At 42.8% G+C, this 26,390-nt stretch overlaps 4 protein-coding genes across 9 annotated transcripts in view; 2 read left to right on the plus strand and 2 right to left on the minus strand.

Annotated features, from left to right (window-relative positions):
• Positions 1 to 26,390, minus strand: part of LOC126035354 (uncharacterized) — a 154,213-nt gene that overhangs the window by 102,557 nt on the left and 25,266 nt on the right. The gene's annotated exons all lie outside the window — the stretch shown is intronic.
• Positions 1 to 26,390, plus strand: part of LOC126035340 (endogenous retrovirus group K member 5 Gag polyprotein-like) — a 132,888-nt gene that overhangs the window by 5,784 nt on the left and 100,714 nt on the right. The gene's annotated exons all lie outside the window — the stretch shown is intronic.
• On the minus strand, positions 1,861 to 15,650 carry LOC126035404 (5'-AMP-activated protein kinase catalytic subunit alpha-1-like). The gene is given in 7 exon segments (XM_049793967.1): positions 1,861 to 4,446; positions 8,911 to 9,037; positions 9,439 to 9,683; positions 9,843 to 10,138; positions 12,950 to 13,174; positions 14,072 to 14,159; positions 15,507 to 15,650. Coding segments are annotated over 7 exon segments (1,302 nt in total). The 5' UTR covers positions 15,583 to 15,650; the 3' UTR covers positions 1,861 to 4,201.
• Positions 18,406 to 26,390, plus strand: part of LOC126035282 (5'-AMP-activated protein kinase catalytic subunit alpha-1-like) — a 79,835-nt gene continuing 71,850 nt past the window's right edge. For 4 of the 6 annotated variants that reach the window (XR_007504892.1, XM_049793700.1, XM_049793699.1 and 1 more), the window contains exon 1: positions 24,455 to 24,649. Coding sequence is in view for 3 of the 6 variants with exons in the window: in XM_049793700.1 (XP_049649657.1) it covers positions 24,520 to 24,649 (130 nt within the window). In the remaining 3 variants the exon portion in view is untranslated. Of the gene's footprint in view, positions 18,449 to 24,454; positions 24,650 to 26,390 lie in introns of those variants that run through there. The other 2 variants (XM_049793702.1, XM_049793701.1) reach the window with 2 other exon arrangements.

Below are 26,390 nucleotides of genomic sequence, written 5' to 3' on the forward strand. Positions count from 1 at the left end.
ACCTTGGCCAACATAACAGGTCAAGATTCTCTGTGCATTGCAACCGCATCACAAAGCCCATGAAGCAATAGACAGGATGGCTATGACTTGTGCAGCGCGCCTGGCCAGCAAGCGCATGCGTCATAGGTTGCAAATGAGGCGGATTTTGGCACCCGCTGGCCACGTGTGCTGAAATCCGTTCCTCTGCAAATGTATAAATACCGGGATTTTCCAAAGAGCATCGGGCTGGTGTACGGCAAGGCCATTGTTGCCTCCGTGGGGACGCCCACGTAAAGCTGGCACCTACTGATTGCTGGGCTGAGTTCGCGGAGCAAGACGGCGCAAGAATATACAGATGGTCCATCCTTGTATGTTGCAAATGTGTTTAAAAATTAATTGATAGATCAAGTAAGGCTGTGTTAATTGACAAAAAAAAAACAAAAAAGGAGGAATTGTGGACACATATTTAGCTAACGGTCACAAGAGCATTCCAGACGCCTTTAGAAGGCCTTGAACAGAATAAACAAGAAGACCAAAAAAAGAAAGATGCCAATTAGAAGAACACAGGTGCGCATTCCACGATAAAGGGAACTTGGCACAAAGAACCTCAGTTCGGCAGTTTATCTTGACCAATTAGACTGAGACAAGTTTTGCATGTTTTAGTTGATATAACCAATTATGTCCTATGTTTATGCGCGTGTACAGAGTTAGTATAACCAATTACATCTTATGTTTATACGCATGTACAGTGTCGATATAACCAATCATATTTTATGCTTGTGCACGTGGACACTACGTGCTCGCATGCAGCAACCAATCAAAGCTTTTAAGGAACTTAGAGAATTGTATAAGAATGATCAGCTATGCTCAATAAACTGGCGACTTTGATCATCATATTGGTGTCCTGTCGTCCATCCCCGTATGGAATTTCGCAACAGAGGGTTTATAGGATCCAAGGGAAAATAGTTGGTCAGTCACCAGGCTAGCAGTTGGTAGCACCCAGCCTGCCTACCTGGGAAGTCTGCAACAATTTTAGTTGTCATGGTGCTGCTTATTCTAAAATCGTAATTACTGCTGTTTTTAAAACAACTGTAAGTTTGTCTATTAATTTATAACATATATAACACTAGAAGACAGCATGCACAGTTTCAAACAAGATGGCTTAATATTTTATGTTTACTTAGGTTTAAGTTTTGAGAGTTTAAAAATTTAGTTATAAACAAGCACTTGAGCCATTCAGCTTTGTCAAAAAAAACCCACCAAAAAACCCAACACAAACCACCCACAGCACAGGAAGTAGGCAGATCTTTGTTAAAGAACAGGACTTTATATCTTACGATAGTAATCAACTGGTAAAATAAAATCTATTTCCAGGTTTGTATTAAACAGTCATATCAAAACAACCATGAAAGTTGTTTGGGTTTTTTTTGAAATATTGCACCACCAAGATGAAATTTTTATCCATTACCTAGTGAGTTATATTGCACATGGATAACCAGGTTTATCCATGTTTTTGAAAAAAATACAATACAAAGGCAAGATAATTCAACATACTCCAACTGGAGCAAACTTGGGAATATAGAGTAACATATTTGACCAATTTGTATATTTGCATAAGCTGCCTCCTTACAGCCCTGGCAGATTTATCAGCGAAGTTTTGTTTCACAGCCTACTGGCAGATACTAATGCAATGCTAAAAAAAGGTCTGCAAGATCAGTAGGAACATTCGAAGAAAAGAGTTTCAACAGCAATATCTACAAAGTATAGGAAAGTTATACAACAGACAACTGTTCTGAATTCAAATAGCTTGTCAGTCCCCCTTTCTCCCTCCCCCACACTGTATCAACCCCCACCCCCCCCCCCCCCAAATCCCAACTCTGTTCCATCAGGAAACTTTTGGCCATCAAAACTGATTTATCATACCAATAAAATTTACTTTATTTAAAACTGTGCATACAGTACACTCCTGCCAGAAACTTACTTTAACTTCCAGATACCAAGACAAAGTAAAAACCATGGTTGCCTTAATGCACAAGAGGGCCAAAAAAGTATATAAAAATTAAAAGCTATTTGCACCTTGACACCTTGCATTTGTGGTCAGCATTACAAATTTGCAAACCAGGAGCAGCTACCATTTGCAAATACTTAGTTTAATATGCAAGAGACCCTTTCAGTGATCTGAAACCAGTTCCAGATGAGGAATTACTGCAATAAAAAAAATAATCTGTGCATTTGTTATATTGTACAAGTGCAATATTTAACAATTTCAAAATAAAAGGGTAATGAAAGTGAGTACACAGATTTATTCAGTACATCAGAACCAATTCTTAAAAGGCTAAAAAAACCCCAAACAGAAAACAACTTAAGTAGGATTTGCAGCTGGTCCCTCATGTTGACATCTCAATCTTAGGGGTTTAAACCCAAAGCTTTATTTAAGAGAAATCTTCCACTTTGAGATACAGTAATACAACCTTGCATTACAGGGACCACGTGTGACACTTGATAAAGAACTGAAGTTGTAGCTTGTACCTACATACTAGGCAGACCACACCATTGCCCAGTTCAGAATGCAGTTACAGCAAATCCAGGGCTTAAGCAGCTTTAAGTTTCTTCAAATTCTGTGCTGTGCATATTCATAACACGAATTTCTGAACTGAAGCCACAGTTGGCCTGGATTAGACTGTTCTTATAGCTGTAGCTAGCAGTTTTCAGCTAGTCATTGGCAAGAACCCTCATTCATTTTAAGAGTCCAGGTTTCACTGTTCATAGTAATGCCTTGATTTCCAGTCTCTAACTGGGAGAACAATCTTCGAAAGTAAGTCATGAAGTTTATTTTGAAGAGAACACTCATTCTTGAATGCAAAACTAAGTGTTTTCTGACATACAGTTTATTGTTTAATGTTTACATCTATTAGTGCTAGATGAAAATGGAACTGTGGATAATTACATCCAGTTTACAAGAGATTAAATGGTTTTTTGCAAGTACTAGCTGTGATTAACATTTAAGGTTCAATTTTCTTCCTGAAACATTACAAAAACCATAAATGCAGAAGGATTTATGTCATTGGTAATAGCAATCTACTGTTGAAAACTTTTTGAATATCAGCAGTCAAGTTCTCATGATCAGTTTTAAATGTTCAACTGAAAAGTTGTACTATTAATGTCACAATTTAAATAGAGTTCACTATAAAGGTGGCTTGGGAAAACCTAAACCTATATATGTAGTTTCAACTGCAAAGTGAATTCTATATAATATACACTAAGTTAGCATACAATATAAATAGCTATATCAAAGTATTAACATATATTTTAAAAACCTGTAAATTTTAGATTCTGGAATAGCACACAAGAGCCCTTAGAGCTGTGCTCTTAACTACATGCGCACATTTATAAGGAACAGGATTCTCAGCCTGCAGTAGCAGTGGTGAGCTGCTGTGCTGCTACCACACTAAGGTATAAGCTAGCAAATCTGCACAGATCAGGAACCTGCTGACAGTTCTTCACGAAGCAACATTTTGTTTCAGCCCACAGGGTGCCAAGTCTTCTCAGCATTAAGTCTCTCACCACTGTTGTGGCCTCAATTGTTCTACTTACAGCCCACAGAATTTCACCCTTAGTGCATTACAGAGCACCTACATGCATTTCCACCTGGTTGGATTTGCATGCATTTAATCAAATTTATCCATTATTAAAAGTAGTATGTTATAATGCATTAAACTTCTTTATCATTTACTGTCAAGTAAGGGGAAGGAAACACAGCAGTTTTAACACATTACTGTTAGATGTTGACAATTCTGATCAACTGAGGCACAATTGTAGATGGTGACCAACAAGTCATACTTAGGTCATTGAACTAGTAAGTGTACATTTACTTACAGTGCATCAGATGTATGCATTACCAAAGTGAAAAAACCAAGAAGGTCCATGTAACTTAAATGTTACATGAAGTCTAATGTGCAATCAATGTAAAGTGTTATGAACACTGCCCCAAGGGCATGTGACTTCCTATACCTGTATTATGCTATTGGACAGCAGACAATCAGAATTCACTCCAGCTTCAAAATAATATACATAACTGCCCATAATCATTCCAATCCCTCTGCAAATTGCATTCTGTGGCTAGTTTTTTCAGTGCCTTAATTTAACTTGATTATAACTGGAAGCATCTGACTATGATTTAGGCATGCTTGTTACTATAAAAGAAACAAGCCCCTCTTCAAAATTATTGTGCAAGTATTTTAATAAGATTTGCACACATCTCAAAGAATTCTATTGTATGACTCCCTGGTCTTGGAGTTAAGTCAGCTTTAGAAGAGTCAAGCGAAGAGGTCACTGATGGGGTAAGGGATATATCTGCAGATTTTCCTTGTGCATCAGCATCTGAATCTTTTTGACAGGATCTACAGTTGCTCACAGAGCCTGATCTCCGTGGAGTTGCAGCCCCAGATTTTGCTTCAGTAATTTCATCTGGGGGGCAAGTGGAAAGAGGAGGAAAATTAGTTATCTGTATCAAATCAGTCATAGGAACAGCAAACATCTTCCCTTTCTCACACTTCTAATCTTGTTTTTTAAATCTTAATACATAAACAGCTTTTGCAAATGGTATATTGTTGATACAAAATAAAAGCTTATACATATAGCAACACAGAATCAAATGTCCTTATGCAAATTATTCTTGTGCTCTGAACTGTGCTCCAGGACTATCTGATTTAGTTTAGACCAGCACTCACTATATTTTTCATTAACTAGTTTCAGCAGCTAATAGTTCAATTGATTTAGTTTAAACTTAAAACAGAAACAGGATAGCGTCATAAGGTTAAGTCAAATAACAGTTCAAACATTTTGTAGATGCTTTTTGCTAGTATTAACTTTATTTTTATTATATTTGTTTTCTTTCTATTTGGTTATTTATACTTTGTTATTTGTATTTTTATTATAATTCATTGATGCATTAATTGCTAGCGCCTACATTAATTTATCCTTCATTTTTGGAAGTTTTTCCCCTTAATATGCATTTGGGCTACAGCAGTTTAAGTTTACTTCCAAGATGGAAGTACCTTCAGTATGAGGAGGAAATAATGTTCTGCTGAAGTATCTCTATTCTTACTTTAAATACTCAACATTAGTTTTGACTCACACCTGGCACCAGAAAAAGTTATTTCCAGGAGAAATTAGTGAACGCAGGAAAGATTGCCTTTTCACATTCAAAGCTACTTTAAACTACAGTTTGACAAGAGGAATAGAGAACAGTTAGCTGTGGCAGAGGGAAAGTCAAGTCAGCTTCACTATTGGAAGAGAGATGCCAAACCCATGCCCTTGGGTTTGGGTTTTCCTCAAGGAGTTGAGGCAAGGACTGCAGCAGGCTGCCCCCCCCCCCCCCCCCCAGCTGCATGGCTCTAAGCAGTCATCTCCCCTCCAGCAGGGATGTCATTTGTCCTATACTGCAGTATTTATCTCCTGTATCAAATACTAGTGGATCTAAGCAAGCACTTGTATTGTCAGAAGGGACAAGGCAAGAACTGCAGTGCCAAGTCAGATCAGGTTAAACTGTCATGAGTCACAGCCTTAGCCATCATATACTGTAATCCAGCCATATTCCAGTAAATCCTTTTTCCATGCCACATGTTTTCCTAGGCATGTCATATACACCATTGGACGTAGGTAATTCTGCTTTAGTCGACTATGCCCTTAAACAAGCATTATGACCAGTCTACATTAGCTCCTCCATTTTCAGGAAGATATCTGACTTAGGAGTTTGTGCTGGTTTTGGCTGGGATAGAGTTCATTTTCTTCATAGTAGCTGGTATGGGGCTACGTTTTGGATTTGTGATGAAAACAGTGTTGATAATGCCGAGGTGTTTTAGTGCTGAGCAGTACTTACACAGCAACAAGACCTTTTCTGCTTCTCACACTGCTCCACAAGCAAGTAGGCTGGGGGTGCACAAGAAGTTGGGAGGGGACACAGCTGGGACAGCTGACCCCAACTGACCAAAGGGATATTCCAGACCATGTGATGTCATACTCAGCAGTAAAAAGCTGGGGGAAGAAGGAAGGGAGGACATTCGGAGTTATTGCATTTTGTCTTCCCAAGTAACTGTTACATGTGATGGAGCCCTGCTTTCCTGGAGATGGCTGAACACCTGCCTACTGATGGGAAGTAGTGAATTAATTCCTTATTTTGCTTTGCTTGCATGCACGGCTTTTGCTTTACCTATTAAACTGTCTTTATCTCAACCTATGAATTTTCTCACTTTTACCCTTCTGATTCTCTCCCCCATCCCACTGGGGGAGAGTGAGCAAGCAGCTGTGTGGTGCCTAGTTGCCAGCTGGAGTTAAACCACAACAGTTACATGCTGTGTTACTGTCACTATAAAATAGATTTTTCTACAGGTTAGTCCAACTGCTTTCAAGACTTCATTTACTGCAAGCATACAATTCCCATCTCAAATTTTGTCTACTACTAGCATTGGTGGGTTGGACCTGGCTGGCAGCTAAGCCCCCAGCCAGCCCCTCATTCACTCCACCCTATCTCAGTGCAATGGAGGAAGAGAATTGGAAGGACAAAAAAGTGTTACAAATATTGTGATAAGTTAAAATTTTATATAAGCTGGGTTTGATCAAAAGGTAAAGATTGTAGAACATAGGAGTTTGAAGCTCACAATATAGTCATCGAAACTTAGGAACATACAAAATGTGCTGTATACAATCATAAAAGAATAAGTATTGTCTAAAATTAGTTAACCGTAGAAACTTCCACCGATTTGTTAGTTTGTAGTGTTTTGTCCTAAGAAACTAAGAGAGAGATCGTTATGGATGGACCTTAGTTCTGTTGCTTAGAAACCCCACTCTGATCAAGATTCCAGTTAGTGGAATTAAGTAAGATTAACCAATGAATGTTTTAGTATAAGAATATTGATAAGGTGGTGTGACTGAGGGCCAATCACTAGAAACGTTAAATTCAAGAATTAACATTGAATGTACTTTTATGTAAATCTAATACATGATGGCGAAAATCGTACTGCGCAGAATCACATAAGAGAGGTCAACTGTCGGACAAAGTGAGGAAGACTATGGAAGACCACCAGAGGGCTTCTGAAGACCACCAGAGACTTCACCGCGCCTGCGTAAAGGGACATTTACATATGCTAATGATTTATCGGACAGTTGATGATTATGTATGACATTTCCCAGAAATTTAGTGAATATGTATAACAGGTGTGCATTTGACCTGCATGATTAAACCAGACAGGTGCACACACTAGGTGGAGTGATCCCCTGTGTGCCCAGCGCTGCAATAAAGGAGTGCCTGCTTCTTAACTTCTCATTGCTGTTAAGGAGTTTTATTCCGGATTTCGGCAACAAAAGCAAGAAAAAACTCATAGGTCAAGATAAATACAGCTTAATAAGAGGAAGGAGAAAAATAAAATAAAATTTAAAAAAAGTGATGCAAAGGCAACCACTCACCACCTCCTACAAGCAGACTAATGCCCAGCCAGTCTCTGAACAATGGCTACCTTCCCCAAACACCCATCCCCTCAGTTTTTTTGCTAAGCATGACATCATATGGCATGGAATATCCCTTTGGTCAATCTGGGTCATCTGTTCAGGTTGTGTCCCCTCCGAACTTCTTGTTCACCCTCGGCCTAGTCATTGCGTGCAGCACAGTGGGGAAAGAGAAAGACTAGATACTATGCAAGTACTGCTCAGCAATAGTCAGAACACTGGTGTGTTATCAACACTGTTTTAGTCACAGATAGAAAACACAGCACCATACAGGCTGCTATGAAGAAAATTAGCTCCATCTCAGCCAGATCAAGTACAGCAATGTACAGCCCAAGTCAAATTCACATGCCTAGATGCCAAGCTTTATCTTCACTAGGAAAATATGTTCACATGCTTACTTCAGATCTAAATTAATGTTTAGATTTGGGGGTGAGGCCCCAAAGGCAGTTTAGGTTGATCCAAATCTCTCACCTCCCACAATCCTTCCCCTTTTGCACCAGTGGTATTGTTGCCTCAAGCCTTCAAAAGACTGATTAACAAATAAGAAGGCAGTGATAGCTTAAAGAAAAAAACCCTAAGACGTGAGAAGTGTGATATGCTTGCTATTCAAGGACTGTTTAGATTATGTGTACTCAAGGTAAAGCTTATCTAGTTTAAGATTCTGCTTACAATAGAGGATGCTTAAGGAGTGTTTGGATAAAAGTCAAGACACCAGATAACGGACATTTCAGAGTCACAGACTTGCTAATTAAGGACATACATCCTCCTTGGGCACTGAGAAACAAGGGGGTGGAGAGAGAAACAGAGACCCTGGTGTCCTCAGGTGACGCATGACCATAAAAGGACAAAAGGAGTAGGGGTATTCTTCCTCAAACAACCACCGAAGACCACCAGAGACCCCCGTGCAGGCGTAGAACACTCTGGGATGCTCAAGAGAACACCACGTCATGCTTGCTCAACATAATGAATAGTTAGGTGGAACATATGTATTAGATAGGTGTGGTGTTTTAACTGTAGTGTATAAGTATGGACTGAAAACCTCAGTAGGGGTTCTCTATTTGTGGAAATCTTCCACCTTGCACCCTGTGCAGAACAAAGAATAAAGCAATGTCTCCTCTCTAAACATACTTTGTGTGTTTTGGAAGTTACTTTCTGATCAGGTAACAGTATTAGTGCTGGTGCAGACACAAAATGGAGCAGTTCAAGAGTTGATATAGCTAAAAAGCGATTAAGGGATGAAGCAGCTAACCATCTGGTCGCAGGAACACTAGACCAGGAAGGAATAAAGAAACACTAATTCAGATCTAGCTTGGCTTAAACTAATAAAGGACAACACTTACTTCACTTGTAAACAAGTAAATTAAGACATGTTTGTATTTAGTATTATTTCCCTTACAATTCCATTAGCTTATGCAAGTCTTCACATACCATCAATGCTACGGAAGTCCAGTAAGTACGTCCTGCTGTCCACCTGATACAACTGTAGACTCATTTTGGAATATGCACTTGTCACTGGATTCTTCCTTCGAACACGCAGATAGTATGGATTTACAACCTAGTACAAAAGAGATTTGAGTTAGTAACTGGAACTGCTTGAGAAGCACTGCATATTGTTTTTCTTATTTCAACTCGCTGGTATTATCAAGTGATTTCAGGCTTGCCTGCCAGAGCATTAATTTTTTTTTCCAACAAAAAACAACCAAACAAAAGAACCCCACTCAACACATTCCCACAGCCCCAGTAGAAAGGTTAAACACATTAGCAAGATTTTTCCTGTCAGCATAAATAAGTCTCCCCCAAAACCCTTCCTGCACAGCAGGCACAAGCAGTCAGCACACGCACATGAGATTATTTTCCAGCACAGGAGAATGTAGTTTCTGACTTCTAGGCTATGTAATTACACAGCTCAAACAAAAAATTACTGTTGTCTGCTGTAAAAATCCTTTATTATTTTACCTTCCATTCATAGTCCAGTTCTTTAATTGCTCGGCAAACTTCAGCCATGATATCATTAGGTCGACTCTGACTCCGTATTCCCAAGTGCCACTTAGCTCTTCTTACACCTTGGTGTTTTGACTTCTGTGGATTCAGCTCATCAAGAGTATGGCGGGGACGTGGTGCTTCAGCTACTAAGAATGGCACTCTTTCAGGATGAGGGCGAGACAGATTGTGATCATTGTAGGGATTGGCGCTCGGAAGATCTCGCGATGTACGGAAAGAGAAGGGTTAAGGGAGGCGGGATGACCGACAGGCAGTATATAAGGGCGTGACGCAGTTGAATAAACGCCATTTGCAGCATCCTCATATTGGTGTCAGTGCTCTGTGGCCCAGGGTATGGTGGACCCTGTGCCGAGTCCCACGGGGTGATCAGACGAATGTCTACAGATCATCAAGAAAAGAATCCGGTGGGCTTGTAGCCAAGTAGAAGTCTTTGGCCTCATTCATTATTCTTCTATTATCTATAATGAGGTGATAAGCAACCACTAAAGGGTCCTGATGATTTTGGCTGTATAGACAACTTAGCACTTCCTCTTCAGTGCATTCAAACTTCTCACACACTTCTTTTAAGGCTTCATCATCAATCATAGTAGAACTATATGATGGGTCTTCAGGAAACAAGTATTTGGGAAGGTCCTGCTTAAACCATTCATGTTCCCTAGATTAAAAAAAAAAAAAAAAGGTCTGAATATATATATGAAGCAAGCCTTTCAAGTATTAAATTATTTAAATAATAAAATTATTTTTAGTCTGTACAAAACCCCCAGTTGTCAGTCCAAGTCCCCTTCTGTGCGGCACAACAGCACATAATGTTAAGTAATCACCTCCTTCACAAGATTTTGCTAGAAATTTTGCAGGAGACTGAAAAAATCCTCTTTCCTGTAAGGGTTTCAACTACCTTGATCTCCAAAAAGATCTTCATATAACTCAACCAGCTTTTTATATAAATGGTTGTGGGATGCTTTTGTTTGTTTTTACTGCCACTATCTTAGTTTTGAGATATTTTCAACTCTTCCCATTCACTCCCCACCAGGGGGTGATGTATTTAAGCCACCTTAAGGTCTTGTGAAACAGGATACCCTCTGTATAAACAATGCAAGTCTTGCTAACAACTGTGCCCCTGAATAAGAACTAAAAGACTGATAAGAAGGGAACATCCTACCCCAGGAGGCACCGACCGATAAAGTTGAATAATTGCTAATAGGCATGAAGTCAGCAACATCTTCGGTAACTGGGGGACAGGTAAAGGCGGCAGGGGGAGATCAGACCACCGACTCAATTCAAGACCAAAATACTTACCCCCCCACTCTCCTTGAGCATGCGCTGTAGAATAAAAGAACACTGTACCTTTAATTCGAAGCAGGGAAACTTTAGCCCAATAGAAACTGTGGTAGATAAGTGACTACCAGTAATAGTTTTGGGGAAGAACTTTGGAAATTGAATATGTATAACTAAACTGTATAAATTGCTTGCCCATTTAGGTATGAGGTGTGCTAGCTTTGTGGATTACCACCTAGCCCCCATCTTTGCGCAAACATGAATTGGAATAAAATACCTCTGCTCTGTGTGTATATTGGCATTTCGCACACCAGGTAAACAACCCCACTTGTGGGACAACAGGGAAAGTGAGCGAGCAGCTGTGTGGTGCTTGGTTGCTGGCTGGAGTTAAACCATGACAGCTACCCACTGGAGTTGTCCCTCCCCAAGTACATACATAACAAATTGAAATCTTGATACTGAATAGTTTCTTTGGTAGATATTTGGACAAAGATTTTTGAACATTAAAGTCACATGCTCCCCACCCCCAACAAGCTGCCTATAATTTTTTTCCTTCAGAAATCCCCCTGCTGTCTCTTCAAGACTTAAAGAGTTGAGGGAAGGCTATGGAAGAGTCCATCTGTACCTCTTTACTATTGTATCCATGGGCTAGTATTCATAAGAGGGAAAAGGAAATATACAGAAGGAACCAAATACTTAAGCTGCCCAATCATACAGAAAAAAAATAAATTGTTTTTTGTGCCTAGAGTAAGCTGCTTAACTAGCCAAAAGAGATGGCATGACACTAGTTTTAAAAGTATCCTAGTCTATAGCATAAAGTCTTTCTACAGATTTAAGAGCTGTTATATGGCTCAAGCTCTAGTCAGTATGAGCCTGAGAACGTGCCTCAGCACAAATACATCGAGCAAAACGCACTTTCATCATAAGCAAGTAGTTAATTTGGAAGTAGAAAAAGCTTTTCCTATACAACTACAAAGCACAGCTCTAGCTGAATAACTGAGTCAAGAGGAGTATTTTGTTACTATTCATTGCAGTGGGCCTCTTCCCTTGCACGCACACACCCCCACCCCCCAAAAATTAAGGTATTCAATTAAACTCAAGAGTTTGTCCTTTAAACTGAGATGACATCTCTCACGGCTAACAATACAAAATTGTTTAGGATTCAAAATCCATCCATGCTCTGTAGTCAATGTTTTTCAACATCTTTTTCACATCACTTCTCTTCCAGACTTATTTAACATGACTTAGATGAGTAGATAGGAACTTAGCTTAAGTTTTACAATGTTTAGTTCTCACAATGCTTTGATTTCTGCAAAGAAGTACTTCCCATTGTAATAAAGTAGCAAGGGATGTGTGTACCACATTTTGTTCTACTGAAAGAACATGAACATTGCCAACTTCCTAACTTCCAACCCTAAAAGAGGAAGCATTTTCACTAAGGTAGTATTTCAGAGCTCTTTCCTTAGAGCTTCTTACAAAGGAAACAGGAAAACCTAACTAAGCTACTGCATGAAAGACAGTTTTATCAGCTACCTTTTTTTTTTTTTTTATTCTACCCATTGTGCACTTGTCAAAGCAGTCACCCTCTCCAGAATCCTATTTTGAAATCTGGAGCCCATGATGGCTATCTGTAGCTACAAGCTTTAACTTATCAGTATTCTATGTAGTAATTGTCACTCACACACAGGTTCATGCCAGAGTTTTGAAGCTAAAATAGAAAGTGCCATCTTATACATGGAATATTCAGCCTTAACTGATTTTTTAGAGTCTGCAGAAATATGAATAAAACCAGTAGTTATCAGGTTAGAGAGTCATAACTTCCCCTCAGACATTTACAGTACAGAATAGCAGTTCTTAACAACAAAGAATTTTCTTGCCCAGAGAAGTCAATACAGTGCAGTTTTTGCAAACCATTCTGCACGTAAACAGGTTTGCTTTAGCAGTCTTAAATCTGGAGTTTCTCAGAATTTCTATATATAACATATATATTTGTTTTACTGCGACCTCCAATAGATACTTCACTGGCCACTTGAGGCCAGAGCCAGAGCTAAAGCCAAACAACCAGAAGTTGAATTTTTCATCTCAGACTATAAAACAGGGACAAGCTATACGAATGATTTCTTTGTTCTGCATATTTTCACTGAGATTACCATTCCAGCATCCTGTGATCAGAAATCAGTTAATGTTTTACCTAATGCTTCTGATTGTTGCTCTCTTCATTGGATCTACTTGCAGCATGTGTTTCAGAAGACTAATTACAGATGGATTCAGGTACTGAGGAGTATAAAAGATACCATCACATATCTTCTTAAAAAGGGTTGGCACGTGATCATCATCAAATGGAAGTGTTCCACATAACAAAGCATAGAGAATAACCCCACTGCTCCAAATATCTACTTCTGGACCTGCATATAATCTGGGAAAAAGTTTACTATTAGTGATTTGTGCTTAGTACATTTAAATAGAATTTTTTTCTACTGTCTTACAATGTATCACATTAATTAAGAGTGTGCGAAATTGGGACAACTAATCTGCAGTTACTATACCATTTCGGTGCTATGCCTCCCTTGAACTCTAGTGTCCTTCCCCTTCAAATATGTAATAAAAGCTAGGGCACAAGTACTTAGTTTTCTTCTCCATTGTATAAAAATAATCCACAGATACAGTTTAAGACAATGGTAAACTGAAAGAAACTTGCACCTACTACCAAGAAAGCCCATGTTATACATGGTTATCACTGAGTGGAATCTATGCAGTCATCTAGCCTCCAAATCTTGGAGGCTGAGAAGTTTGAGTCCATATAGCAGAACTTGTTACATCTTCTATGCTACTGCCTGAATAAAACATACATTTGGCCTCCAATCAGCAAGAGATATTAGGGTGGGTAGCTGAAAGCAGCAGATTTGACAATCACCAAGTGGGGGGGGGGGGGGGGAAGGAAAGTTACCTTCAGACTGAATATCTATTCTGCAGCAGATATTTCACTGCTGCTCAACTTCACAGTAAACTTTCCCCATATTTCTATCTGTACCTCTACTTCCAAGATCTTAGCTGTGAGAGTTTTAAACCAATTCAAGCACACTCTACACACTGGATTTGGGACATTAGACATCACCTCCACATTACAGGAACTATTCAAAGCTAGTTCATTGAAGCCTTAAATACTTATGAAAAATTATCAAGGCAATTAAGAGTTCAGCCCACAGTTTCTCAGCATCAAGCTTGTCAATTGCACTAGTTTTGTAGCCTTTAGAATTAAGCAGCAAAATGACTGAAGCACATGCACACATGCATCCAATAGAAAAGAAACTACCTTCCTGAAATTACTTCTGGTGCAGCATAGTTAGGGGAACCACAGCTTGTTCTTAAAAATTCTCCATCTGACATCATATTTGATAGACCTGAAAGTGTATGAGAGTAACTACTAAAGATTCAGAGAGCAAAATGATTCCACACTGCATATACCACCTAGAACAAATCACTAGTAAGTCAAATTAGAAAGTTAACTAATTTATCTCAATAAGGAAGCAACATTGTTTGGAATTATTGAAATTTTTATATGAGAATGCCACATGATCCTGCATTTGGTTTACCAGAAATTTGAGTAACATCAATCCATTATTGCACACAACCTAGGAATGTTTGAAAACATATTCATTCCAAGACAAAAACCAGTCTATTTTAGATGACACAGGCATGATAGAGAACAAAGTTGCTCTAAGGGAGAGAGCAGCATAACAAGAAAGTGTCTTAAAACCCACATTTGCTTCTAAATGCCAAAGTAGAAAATGCTACCACAGAATTGCCTAAAATTCTGTAAGAGGTTATACAGAGTAAGGGAACTGAGGAGTATACACAGCTTCACCACAATTTAGACACTTACACTGCTTTAACTGGTTCCTGAATCACTGCAGTTTAGTATAGCTTGATTTTTAGATCCTGTTAGTGATTAAAATGTACTTTAGAACTAGGCCATCTTCATTCACCAGCCCTCAGCATACCCTATGACCAGTAAAGAATTACCACTTCTAGAATAGCTGTGGAAAATATCTTCTGGTTTCCTCAGTGGAGGCTGCATAATCAAGACTACTACAGGCCAGAGAACTTGGTTGCAGAGAAGGAATTATGCCCCTTTGTGTGTGTGTGTGTGTGTGGGGGGGGGGGGGAATATGAAAGAACACAGCTTGGTTAGCTTTCATACTCTAATATACAAAAGCTTTTATTAAGTTCTTAATAAGCTTGTCACAATTAAGTGCTTTTAATTACATTTTTTCAATCACATTTAGAGTTTTAAAAGTGAATTTAGAGTAGTCGTAGGAGTAGTGTATTTTAATAGAGCAATGTGGTTCTTAAATATGATGAACTGTCCTTGCGCTATACTTCCAAGAGAGCTAAGCATCTGCATTTTATAGATGGAGAAACAGGCAATAAGAGTCAATTTTGAAGTGGCAAGGTGGGGAACTAAGTCTATTTAGCATTTCAGAGAAAATATTAAGCAAGACCAAACAAGGCAGTTCACAATTTCACCCAGTCACAGAAAATACCTGACTTGAAGAAAAAGCTTTAGAGGAAAAATTCTACACACATGCACACATTTTGGTTTACATTCATACTAATCGGGTTTTCTTGTATTATGTCCTACCACCAGGATATTCAAATATACACATTTTAATAAATATTTCCCATAGTAATTAACAGGATCTAAATAACACCAGAAACGTGATCAGATATAAAATAGCAATGCTTACCAAAGTCAGCTATCTTGGCATTCATGTGTGCATCAAGCAGCACATTTTCAGGCTTCAGATCTCTATGTACTACCATATGCCTGTGACAGTAATCCACACCAGAAAGGATTTGCTGGAACAGACATCTACTTTCCTTCTCATCAAGCTAAGACAAACAAAGGTTTTAAACAATTTTGAGACAGTGGAAGATAACTTTGTTTTCCTCTATATGAATTAAAGGAAATTTTCCCCATGACCTAAAGTTATCACTCATAGTTTTGTTACTTTATACAGCAGATGATCAGAGTCTTGATGAAACAAAAGGGGCCACAAAAGGGAATGGACCTGTTAAAAAAAGAAAGTATGTTGCCTACTCGGTGATGCTCCAAGGAGAAAATGGTGAATAAATAGCTAGCTAACATGCATGGACCAATATATAATTTATTTTTCAATTTGCCAAAGCAGCTAAATCAAAGCTACTAAACTGTAGATCCTAAGTGTGTATTTTAAAAAATACACTGCTTTTCCTATAATGTTAGAGATTAGCCTTTCCACAAAGCCATAGATAGGATTCTATAGAGAATGTAAGCGTTTAGATGCTTTAGATAAGTGCTGAAATGCTTGAGACATTAGACACGGCCTCTAACTTGGAGCCAGTGCCCCTTGCTAAGTACTCCTATAGAGATACTTCAACTTTACCTTTCTTCTGTACTGGACTTAACGCAGCCAGTCTACAATAGCCTGGAGGAAAGCAAGAGCAATCACTGACCAGTTGGTGGGGCTGTATCTCACATTTTACAGGAAGATGAAGGGAGAAAAAGAAAAGGAAAAAAATAAAAGCAAAACTCAAACCCTGATTTCCACCTGACTGTGATAATGTTCCCAACAGATCAATAACCAAAGAAAAAAATGTTGGTGGTCTCAGCTTGTATTTTGTTTTTAATAACAATAAGCGCTAACATGGGAAAAAGCCCATGCAGCCTTGCATGCCTTGTTACATTTGTTATGGACTAGGGCCTATAAAGGTCTGACGTCTCTTTAGAATTCAAAATTTAATTTATCACTGGAATCCTGTCATCTGCTCAGCTACACTTACAGAAACTGTTTTCAGCTATTTTATCGAATAGGTGCATTCTTACTATATATTCCCCATATATCCTGGAAATACTGGTAGGCTATTTCAGGCTTTTTGCTGACTCAAGTAGTTGCAGATGGTCCCAGCTATCACTTGGTTCAAACACATCCTACTGAGCAGCATTAAACTCTTGGAACTGAACTTCTGTTTTTATGTACATGCTTGGTTTTATATTTCTGTGGCTTCTATCAACTGCTCTTGGTTCTATCTTGTGTGGTTTCTTCAAGGGCACCGCTGGAGGTTTCTCAAATGTGAATCTACTTACCAGCCTTCTACAGAAAACATTTTCAATAAAGCAATGTGTACCCCAGATGCTTACTATATTTCTGCTGTGGGATATGGGACACAGAGTGTCGGTAGATAAAATATGCCACAAAGTAAAAAGTTGGTGAGTTTATGTTAGCCAATGTCAAATACATTTTAATGTTAGCATTTTTAAAGCTAAGGCCTCATTTTATTTTATAATTGAAATTTAAGTAATTTAAAAGTCATGTTTGTGGAAGCTAATAGCTCTGAACTTGTTCTGTTTTTCCTTAAAAATGCCATTTACATTTAAGCAGAACTGTAGGAAATCACATGGATACAGATGGGTACAAAGTCTGATGCTTGCACGTTTCCTCCCCATGCTCTTTCTGTACATATGCCAAGGCTCTGTTATGAACCAATGGGTCCAGCAGCAGAAGACAGGAAGCTCTGCTACAGAGCTCAAATCTGGATAAAGAGAAATTGCCAGATTTCTATACTCTCTATTTTTCTTCTCCAATTACAAGAACAAAAGAATTGCATGACAGCATGATTCTCAAGCCTACTGATGCTGAGCATCAGTTGTGATACAAATTATAATTTCTGTAGGAATACTTCTCTTTAGGTGATGTCTAGAAAGGGCATAATTAACATATCTGAATTCAGAATTCAGGAAGTGAAAAATCTGGCACCTTTACACATTAATGCAGGCTTACTGAGGAACACTAGTACCTGCTTTTCCTGCACTAGATACAATCTTTTAATATTAATTAATTTTGTTTATATTGAAGCTTTATACTGGTCAATTAGTGCAGGCTGAAAGCTTCTCACATTTTCTGTTCAAAGATGATCCTCATGAAAATGATTGAAATGAAAATTCTAAATTGCTCAAATAAAAATTAAGTATTAGTTTTATTTTCCTTGGTTTTACTATTTTACCATTTACAATATTATTTTATTTTATGTTGTAGGGTTTGGCGCCCGGAAGATCTCGTGATGTTACGGAAAGACGGAGGGTTAGTCGCAGCCCTATGACGTATCTGTAACCCCACCTACGCTTGTTAATATAAAAGGAATCAACTGCGCAATAAAAGGCAGAAGTTGGTGCTCACACCGTGTGTGTTATCTGTTTCTTCCCCTGGTCCAGGCCGACCAGTGATCTGATCGTGGCACCTTGATACGTAGCGAACGCTACATAGTGGTGACCCCGACGTGATCGGTCGCACAGGCGACGATGGAACTTGCGCAGGTGATTAAGGTGTTAGCTAATGAGGCGGGTGCCCGCGGAACGATTAGGAAGGGCCCCACGGGCGAATGCATCCAGTGGATGCTGCGCCGGGGAGGTATTGGTTCTCCTAGAGAAGTTTTAAACCCCCCAAAATGGGGAGAGATTCGGGAGTCTTTGCTCCAATCTGCGCTCGGGGGCGAGCGCAGGGCTGCAGAATGATTACAAACTTGGGGAAAAGTGGAGAGGGTGGTTACGGAAGGACAGAAACCCGGGGCGTGCTGGTTGGCGGCGCGAGCTGCTTTGTTTGCGGATGAGGCGCCGCCTCAGGAACAGCGGGAGACGGTGCCCTCGGGGACAGTGAGTCAGACTCAGACGAGTGGGCGGTCGTGGAGCGGGGCTCGCAGACCGATCTCTCTCTGATTAAGGGCGGGGACGCGGGAGGTGCGGCGGAGACCGAGGGTTTTCCTATTGAAACGGCACCAGCGGGGCCGGGTACGCCCCCCCTCGGAAGTTTCCCTGGGAAGAATTACGGCGGGTGGTTCGGAAGGGCTTAGAGGAATGCCTCTTGGACTGGGTTCCAGACAGGGATGTTAAGGGACATTTATACTGTAAGTTGAGAGAGCGGGAGGAACGGCCACCCGCGGAGGGAGCAGTTAGGAGGCTGTGGGGGTTGGAGACGGTGGCAGAGGAGGAAACACCCCCCTGTGAAGGAGATCAGGCGCCCTTGCTGGGAGAGCGGATTGAGCCTCCTGTGCCTGCTGAGCCTAAGCCTACTGCGCCTTTGCCGGAACGGGTTAAACCCTCGTCTGGGTCCTTGCGGAAGTGGCGCGAGGTGCCAGCGCAGGGCAATTCCGATAGTTCTGACGAGGAGAAGGGGGGTGGTGCAATACGGAGGCCGTCAAAACCTGCGCCACAGACTCAAATAGAGGAGGGACCGAACATTTTGCAGAGAGTACAGGGTCTGTTGCGGAGACTTGAGGGGGCCATACAGAATGCGGAGCGTGCAGTGCCGCTAGTGCCCCCCACACAGGGGGCCGGGGATGGCCAGTAAGAGGGCACCCGAGAGGGCACAGACTGGTGACTGATTGCCAAAGAATGTTGCCTTTCAGGGGTGCAGTTTCAGCCGGTCGTTCTCCCTATTCGGGCAGCGGCGCGGGGACGGTATGAGTGGACACCTTTTGACGTAAAGACCGTTCGGGAACTCGCGAGTACTGTGCAGGCGCATGGAGTGAATTCCGCGCAGGCGCTCACTTTGTTCGAGTGTCTGCTTTCAACGCCTGTTGCGCCCTTTGATGTGATGCAGCTGACGAGAGGGGTGCTGCCCCCATCATTGCTGCTGTTGTTTAAGGAGGAATGGCGAGCTCAGTGCCTTAAGGTCGTGACTGATGCTCAGGATCCTGGTCACCACCTGGCGGGAGTGACCATAGAACAACTCATGGGGGAGGGGCAGTTTGCGACACCTCAGGCGCAGGCACAGGGCATGCGCGGGCGTGACTTTGCGGCAGTCGCGGCTACCGCCTTGGCCGCATTTAAACGTGTCGCGGCTATGGACAGAGCGCAGATCCTCCTTGGGTGAAGATCCGCCAGGGGGTTGCCGAGAGGTTTACTGCCTTTTTAGATCGGCTTCAGCTTGCTGTACAGGCTGCAAACCTTCCGGAGGCGGCTAAGGGAGCGGTTGTGGTTGAGTGTGCTAAGGCTCAAGCCAACCCGCAGACCGCAGCGCTTCTCTCTCATTTGCCAGTGGGCTCATCGCTAGGCGAAATGATACATCACGTACTGGAAAGAGAGCGACAACAGGAAGCGTGTCCGATAGCGGCGGCGTTGGAACAAGTTTTGCAAGCGGGTACAGGTGCTTGTCGCTGATGTGGGGGTAGGGGCCATATAGAGAGGAATTGCGCAACCAGACCCGGAGGGTTGGCTCAGGAGGTGGGAGCGGGCAACCTCCGTTGTTGGAGATGTGGTAGGTCCGGATAGAGAGCTCGAGGCTGCCGTGTACCCGGGGCCCAGCAGGGGGCTCCGTGGTATGCAAAACAACGAGAACCGATGTCGGGAAACGGGATGGGGATGATGGGATGGGGTCCGGGCCCTCCCCTTTAAATTTTGTACAGGACCCAGCAACAACAGCTCAGGATCAAATGGTACTCCCATGGAACTGACCACCGAGAAGGAGGGACAGGATCAGGGCAATGTAACAACAGTTCCAGCAGTTCCTCCTGTTGCCCAAATAGCATTGACCATGGGAGATCGTGAGCGGTTTGCCTTCTCTATCCCAGAAAGGAACCATCAAGTGCCCATGCAACGGTATCAGTGGAAAATGTTCCCCCAAGGCATGAAAAATTCGCCAACTCTCTGTCAGACCAAGGTGTCTGTTTTACAGGGTGCATTAGCAGAGTTTACAGGGACAATAGCGGGACATAAGGTCCATCCTTGTGGGGAGATCTTGCATGCCTTACCCATTCTTCCAACACAGCAGGTGGCGACACACCCTAATGACAAGTGCACAATTTTTACTGACGCATCCTCCAAGACCAGCAAAGCTGTTTGTGTTTGGAAAGAAGATGGGGCATGGCACCAGGTAGACTATACTGAACCAAGTCACTCAGTACAGTTTTTGGAGGCCAAGGCAGCGACCATGGCATTGTTACATTGGCCGACAGAGCCCTTAAATGTGGTCATGGATTCACTGTATGTATATAAGCTTTTGGTTGCAGGGGAATGGGCGCTAGCTGCTTCTACGGAGATAGCCGGTATGCTGCTGAACGCCTTGCAGTTACGTAGTGCGCTTGTTTTCCCTATTCATGTTACCAGTCACTCTGGTCTCCCTGGACCATTAGCTGAAGGGAACAGCCGCGCTGACCAGGCAGCACAAGCGTTGTTGGCTGTTGTTGGTGATGATAACATTACACCAGCAAGGGCACGCACGATAACGTTACACCACCTTTTGCATTGTGGTCCATGAGGCTTGGTGACACTAACGGTTATTTCTCGTGCTGAAGCCAAAGAAATTGTCGCAGCTCGCCCTCATTGTGCCCAAGGACCCCTTTGGGAGGGTGGGGTCAACCCTCGTGGTTTGCGGCCAAATCAGATCTGGCAAACAGATATTGCAGAATATGCTCCTTTTAAGCCACGGCAGCATTTACATGTTACAGTAGACATTTATAGTAGATGTATTTTTCCTATACTGCACACTAAATGGAATAGTTTGGCACTTATACAACACTGGTGTGTTTGCATAGCTCAACTACGTATTCCGCAACAGACTAAGACAGACAATGGTGCACCTTTTACTGCGGAAAAGGTGGAATGGTTTTGTACAACCTGGGGTATTAACCTTATACATGGCATCTCTTGTAATGGCAACGGCCAGGCCATTGTAAAACGAGCACATCGAACCTTAAAGACCTTGCTCGGTCGGCTTAGGGAGGGGGAGCAGGAGGAGCCCTCCTGGTTACAGGATAACACACCTGTTCTCCATATACAGCATCTTCTGTTAACTGCATTAACTTCATTAAATCAGACAGTTCGAGGGGACCTGGAGCAGACGGTGGCGCAGCGATATTTTACGAGCACGGAAGAGAAAGGTCCCTACGCATTGGTCCGTGTGCGTGACTTTCAGACACGCCAGTGGGAAGGGCCATTTGAGCTGCGTTGTCTTGGGTGAGGGTATGCCTGTGTACAGATGCCTGAAGGGCTACTGAAATGGGTCCATAGTCATATGGTTCGTCCTGCCCTAACCTCGTAGTGTTTGAGTGTTTTTCTTTATAGATCGCTGTCATCCTATCCTGGCTTGTGATGCCTTGGGTATCTGCTACGAATTTCTGGCAGTGGATGCAGGGCCAGTTGGGGAGCCCGATGCGTGTCTGGACGACATCCCTCTCGGAGCCCATCAATGCATGCTTTTATGGGATCCGGCTGTCAGGGACGGAGTTGCAGAGTTGCTTACAGCTGGGAATCTGGATGCCCCAGACAATAAGCCTTGGCTTTCCATTTACCACCTGTGTGGATTACGTTTGCGTGTGTTTGAGATGTAGTGTTTGGGTTTAGATATGGAAATGTGCTTGTGTTTATGGTATTTGACACAGTTGGTTCTTTGGGTGAAGCTGTTCATAACAGTGGAAACTAGTTGGTCATAGGGAGGGGGGGATGTAGGGTTCGGCGCCCGGAAGATCTTGCGATGTTATGGAAAGACGGAGGGTTAGTCGCAGCCCTATGACGCATCCGTAACCCCGCCTACACTTGTTAATGTAAAAGGAATCAACTGCGCAATAAAAGGCGGAAGTTGGCACTCATACTGTGTGTGTTATCTGTCTCTTTCCCTGGTCCAGGCCAACCAGTGATCTAATCGCGGCACCTTGATATGTAGCGAACGCTACATTATGTCATGCAAATTTTAACAGGGTAGGTATTATGAGTAGTCCCTACATTGCTTACCAGCCTATGTTTTGGCATCGGCTGAACAAATTACTTGGTTCTATAAAATTAAAAGGAAAAAAAGGATTCTTTATATTTCCTATGAAGTTTTTCAGATTTTTTCCTCCATAGTAATGAACAGATGGGTTTTAATTTTTTATCCCATTAGGTTAGAGGGATGTTTTAAAATATAAAGATTATCCAGGGACCAGAATTTCTGTTTTCCAACTTTCTGTTAAATTCATGACTGCAACATAAGTAATACTGAATGTTCTCTGAATCAGATTTAGGACCATTACTAGAAAAAAATGTTTTTTAACTTCCTGATGTCTGCACACTTAAAAATCTTGATATTGTTTCTGTAATGTATTTATCTGTTTGCAAACACATTCAGGGGCCATGCTTAGAGTAGGCAAGAGAAAGCAGTTTAGTTTATATCATTCACTTAGTCTGGAGAACTGGGGAAAGGAGGTGAAGGGATGGGAGTTGTCAGTAACCTTCCTCTTGAGTCAATGATCTCTCCATGCAAAAATATCCATCCAATTGTCACTCTTTCTCCAGTTTCATCTGTTTCTTTGAAGGCTGTCGGGGGATGCAATGAGTCTACAGAATGCCTGACAGTTTGAGAACAGCGTGACCTTGAGTAGCTTGTAGTGTATCCTTGAGAGTCTGGAAAGATCCAAGAAGACCAGTACAAAAACAAGATAGTGATAAGAAGAACCGTCCTAACGAACTCACCAATCATGAATTGTTAGTTACTAACCAAACCAATCATATACTAACACATACTCTAAAGAAGGGGATAAAAAGGTGTGTTAGAACAATAAAGTAGCCATTTTGCATGATCTATTACTTGTCATGTCCGTCTCTACTGTGACAGAAGGCAGGGTTGGAAAGTGATTAAAAAATAATCCAGTTATAGTCAATGATAAAAGAATATGGTCTTTGGTATGTAGAAAACACACAATGCATGAATGGAAGGAAGGATACTGCCCTAAATGCAATGTGAATGAACGAGTTGGCAAGACAAACTGGAGGACAGGTTATCTGGTCAAGGTAGTAGGAGTTAAGAGGGTCCTACTTCTCTTTGTATTCCCCTGTGCCTGGATGCCACTCCAAGTGGTGTGGCAAAATGGGTTTGCTGGCCATCAGCCCTCTCAGCATCACTGGCAGAGCCAAGCCTGTCAGCAACAACTGCATCTTGAATGGACTTTTAAATTGTGATATGCAACATACCACATTATTAGTTGCCTGAAACCCTGCCTGCATGTGGGTATTCAGCTGCTGCCCCAGCGAGAGCTACTGTGTGCTCTCCACAGGCAGACCTTGCAGCATGCACTGGCTCATTGCGTGGCACCCTGCAGTTGTGGCAATGCAGACAGCCTAGCGATCTCATTGCAATAGCACCATATCTCAATTAAAAGTACGCGTATGTTCGACACATCTCCTTGCTTTGGCATCAGGAGGGACAACCCGTGCTGTGGGGAGCGCTTAGCCCTAGCTTTCTGCTATCTGCGGGCACAGGCCCCGCGGGCGATGGTGTGCCAGCCCGCAACACGGGGGAGCTTCAGCTTCGAGGCAGTGTCGCTTCCAACACCGGTGGACCCAGGCCAGGCCCCTCACACTGCGCCGGCGCTGAGGGGAACCATCACCGCCGCTGAGAACTGCCCTGCGCCCGCCTTCCCCTCCGGTCCCGAAATGCGGGTGAATCCCCAGTGCTCCTCGGGGGAGGTGGTGGTGTAAAAACTCCCCGGCCCCCTCACTCCGTCCCGTAGCTTTCAGGGGCTGTTTCTCCCATTCCGCCGCCTCGCACTGCCGGCAGGGCCCGCCGGCAGGAGCCACACCCCTTGGGGCGCCGCTGAGCCGACCCAGCCCTTCCCCCCCCCCCCGAACAGCAATGGTTTGTCCCCGGGGAAGGAGGGAAGGAGATAAGTGCGGGGTTCACTGCCGGGTTTCGATATGGGTGGGTACTACGTGGTTTCTCTTCTCTCACTAGCGTTGCAGTGTGGACGCGCGCTATGCGCAGACTCGGTTCTTGGCTCAATATGGCGGCAGCGGATAAACAGAAGCACGAGCACGGGCGGGTGAAGATCGGGCACTATATCTTGGGTGATACGCTCGGTGTCGGTACCTTCGGCAAAGTCAAGGGTGAGTGGCGGGGAGTGGGGCCGCTGCCTGCCTCGCCCAGCGGTATGGCCCAGTCGGGCCGCAGGAGGTAGCGCGCCGGGCGGGTGTGTCGGGCTGAGCAGTGGGGTCTCCGTTGCTAGCTGAGGGACGTGGCTGCCTGCGCTCGCCTCGCGGCGGCCGGTCTCCTGGGGCTGGGGCCAGGCGGCCGTCGAGGCCTGACCGGGGCGGGGGCGTGTGGGGGCCGGGCCACCGTCCTAGCCTGGGCTTGCCTCCACTCCGTCTCCCGCTCAGAGTGTTGGGGGTGGGGGGGGTGGGTGTCTGAGCTTCATTGGGGGTGGTGCCCGGCCGTACTCGCCGGACCGGCTGAGTCACCGGGCTGTGGCGGCGCTAGCACCGCGGGCCGACGGGTGTTACCGAAACAGCCGGTCAAAGAAACTCTCCAAGACTCGATTTTGGAGTTTTAGAAAGCGGGCGTTCTTTATTGCAGCGCTGGGTGCACGGGGGATTGCTCCACCTATCGTGCACACCGTTATCTACAGCAAGCAAAACTTATTCCAGTCATTCATATTATCATTTACATAGTGTCCACTCGCAGTGTGGGTCATCTCTTTCTCCTAGCTAAGTGGCCTTGGCAAGTTTTAATTACAAAAACTCAGCAGAACTCAAAGCTTATCATCAGGGCCCAAGGCACATCAGGCCCGAGGCCTCCTGTCTGTTTGTGCCTCCAGCATATACCATTGACAAAGATCAAGGTTTTTCTTATCTAATTAGTACATACCGAAATTTTGAAGTTTTCAAGCAAGCAAAAGTTCGTTAGTACAGCGATACAGTAAAATTTTCCTTCTCCTGCCTTTGTTCAAGGCATCATGAGGGTGGTGGGAGAGGGGCCAGGGAGAGTGACTGTAGGGCTGATAGTGTTGTCATGGCAGCCGCGAGAAGGCATTTCACGGGCCGTTAGCTGGAGCCTCGGCCCCAGCTGCAGTGGGGGCCTGGGGGCTATGGTATGAATGCAGTCGACTGAGTGTGGTGGTGTGGAAATAGCACCTGGTATGCTGTGAACGTTTTTCAGGAAAGAAGAGTTGTATTAGCTGACTTCTCGGTGGGTAGGACCCACAGTTCTGCAGCAGGAAGTAATTGCTGGAGGAGCAAAAGCTTTCTCGTCTGTATTTAAGGAAATAATTCCTGGAAGCTAATTATGCTGCGTTTATTTAAAACATCACCGGATATATAATGAAAGTAGGCAGTCTAATTCTTGAGCTGTCTGTTTTGCTGCACAAATACTAATACTTGATGCCCTTACAAGGAAGGCGAGCTTTCTCTCTCTACAAGGGGAGAAATAAACATAAAAAGATGGGCCTGAGATTAACTGGCAGCACAGCTGACACACAGACATGGAAAGACTTTGTGCTAAAAACAGTTGACCAGTGGTTATCAAAGTTTTTTTTCAGCTCAGACTTAAACAACTTTTCCCAGTAGGGGTGCAGATGCCATGTGGTAAATTTGAAGCCTATTAGAAATAAAATAGAAATTAAACTCTCCCTTGATGCCATTCACCACAGGTGAAAAAAACCTGCATTATCTTAAACTGTTCCTGCTGTGGTGTTTGTGAGAACTGTTGAAATATTGGGGTATGAAAATTGAAAACATTGTTTCACAAATGAGTTAGACTAGACTCAGGTTGTATTCTTAAAATAAGTTTGGTTTTTTTATGATTAACCTAATGGATTGCTCATGTACCAGTATAACCAGTAAAAAATCCCAG

This window comes from Accipiter gentilis, chromosome W, assembly GCF_929443795.1.
Source record: "Accipiter gentilis chromosome W, bAccGen1.1, whole genome shotgun sequence".
Lineage (NCBI taxonomy): Eukaryota > Metazoa > Chordata > Aves > Accipitriformes > Accipitridae > Astur > Astur gentilis.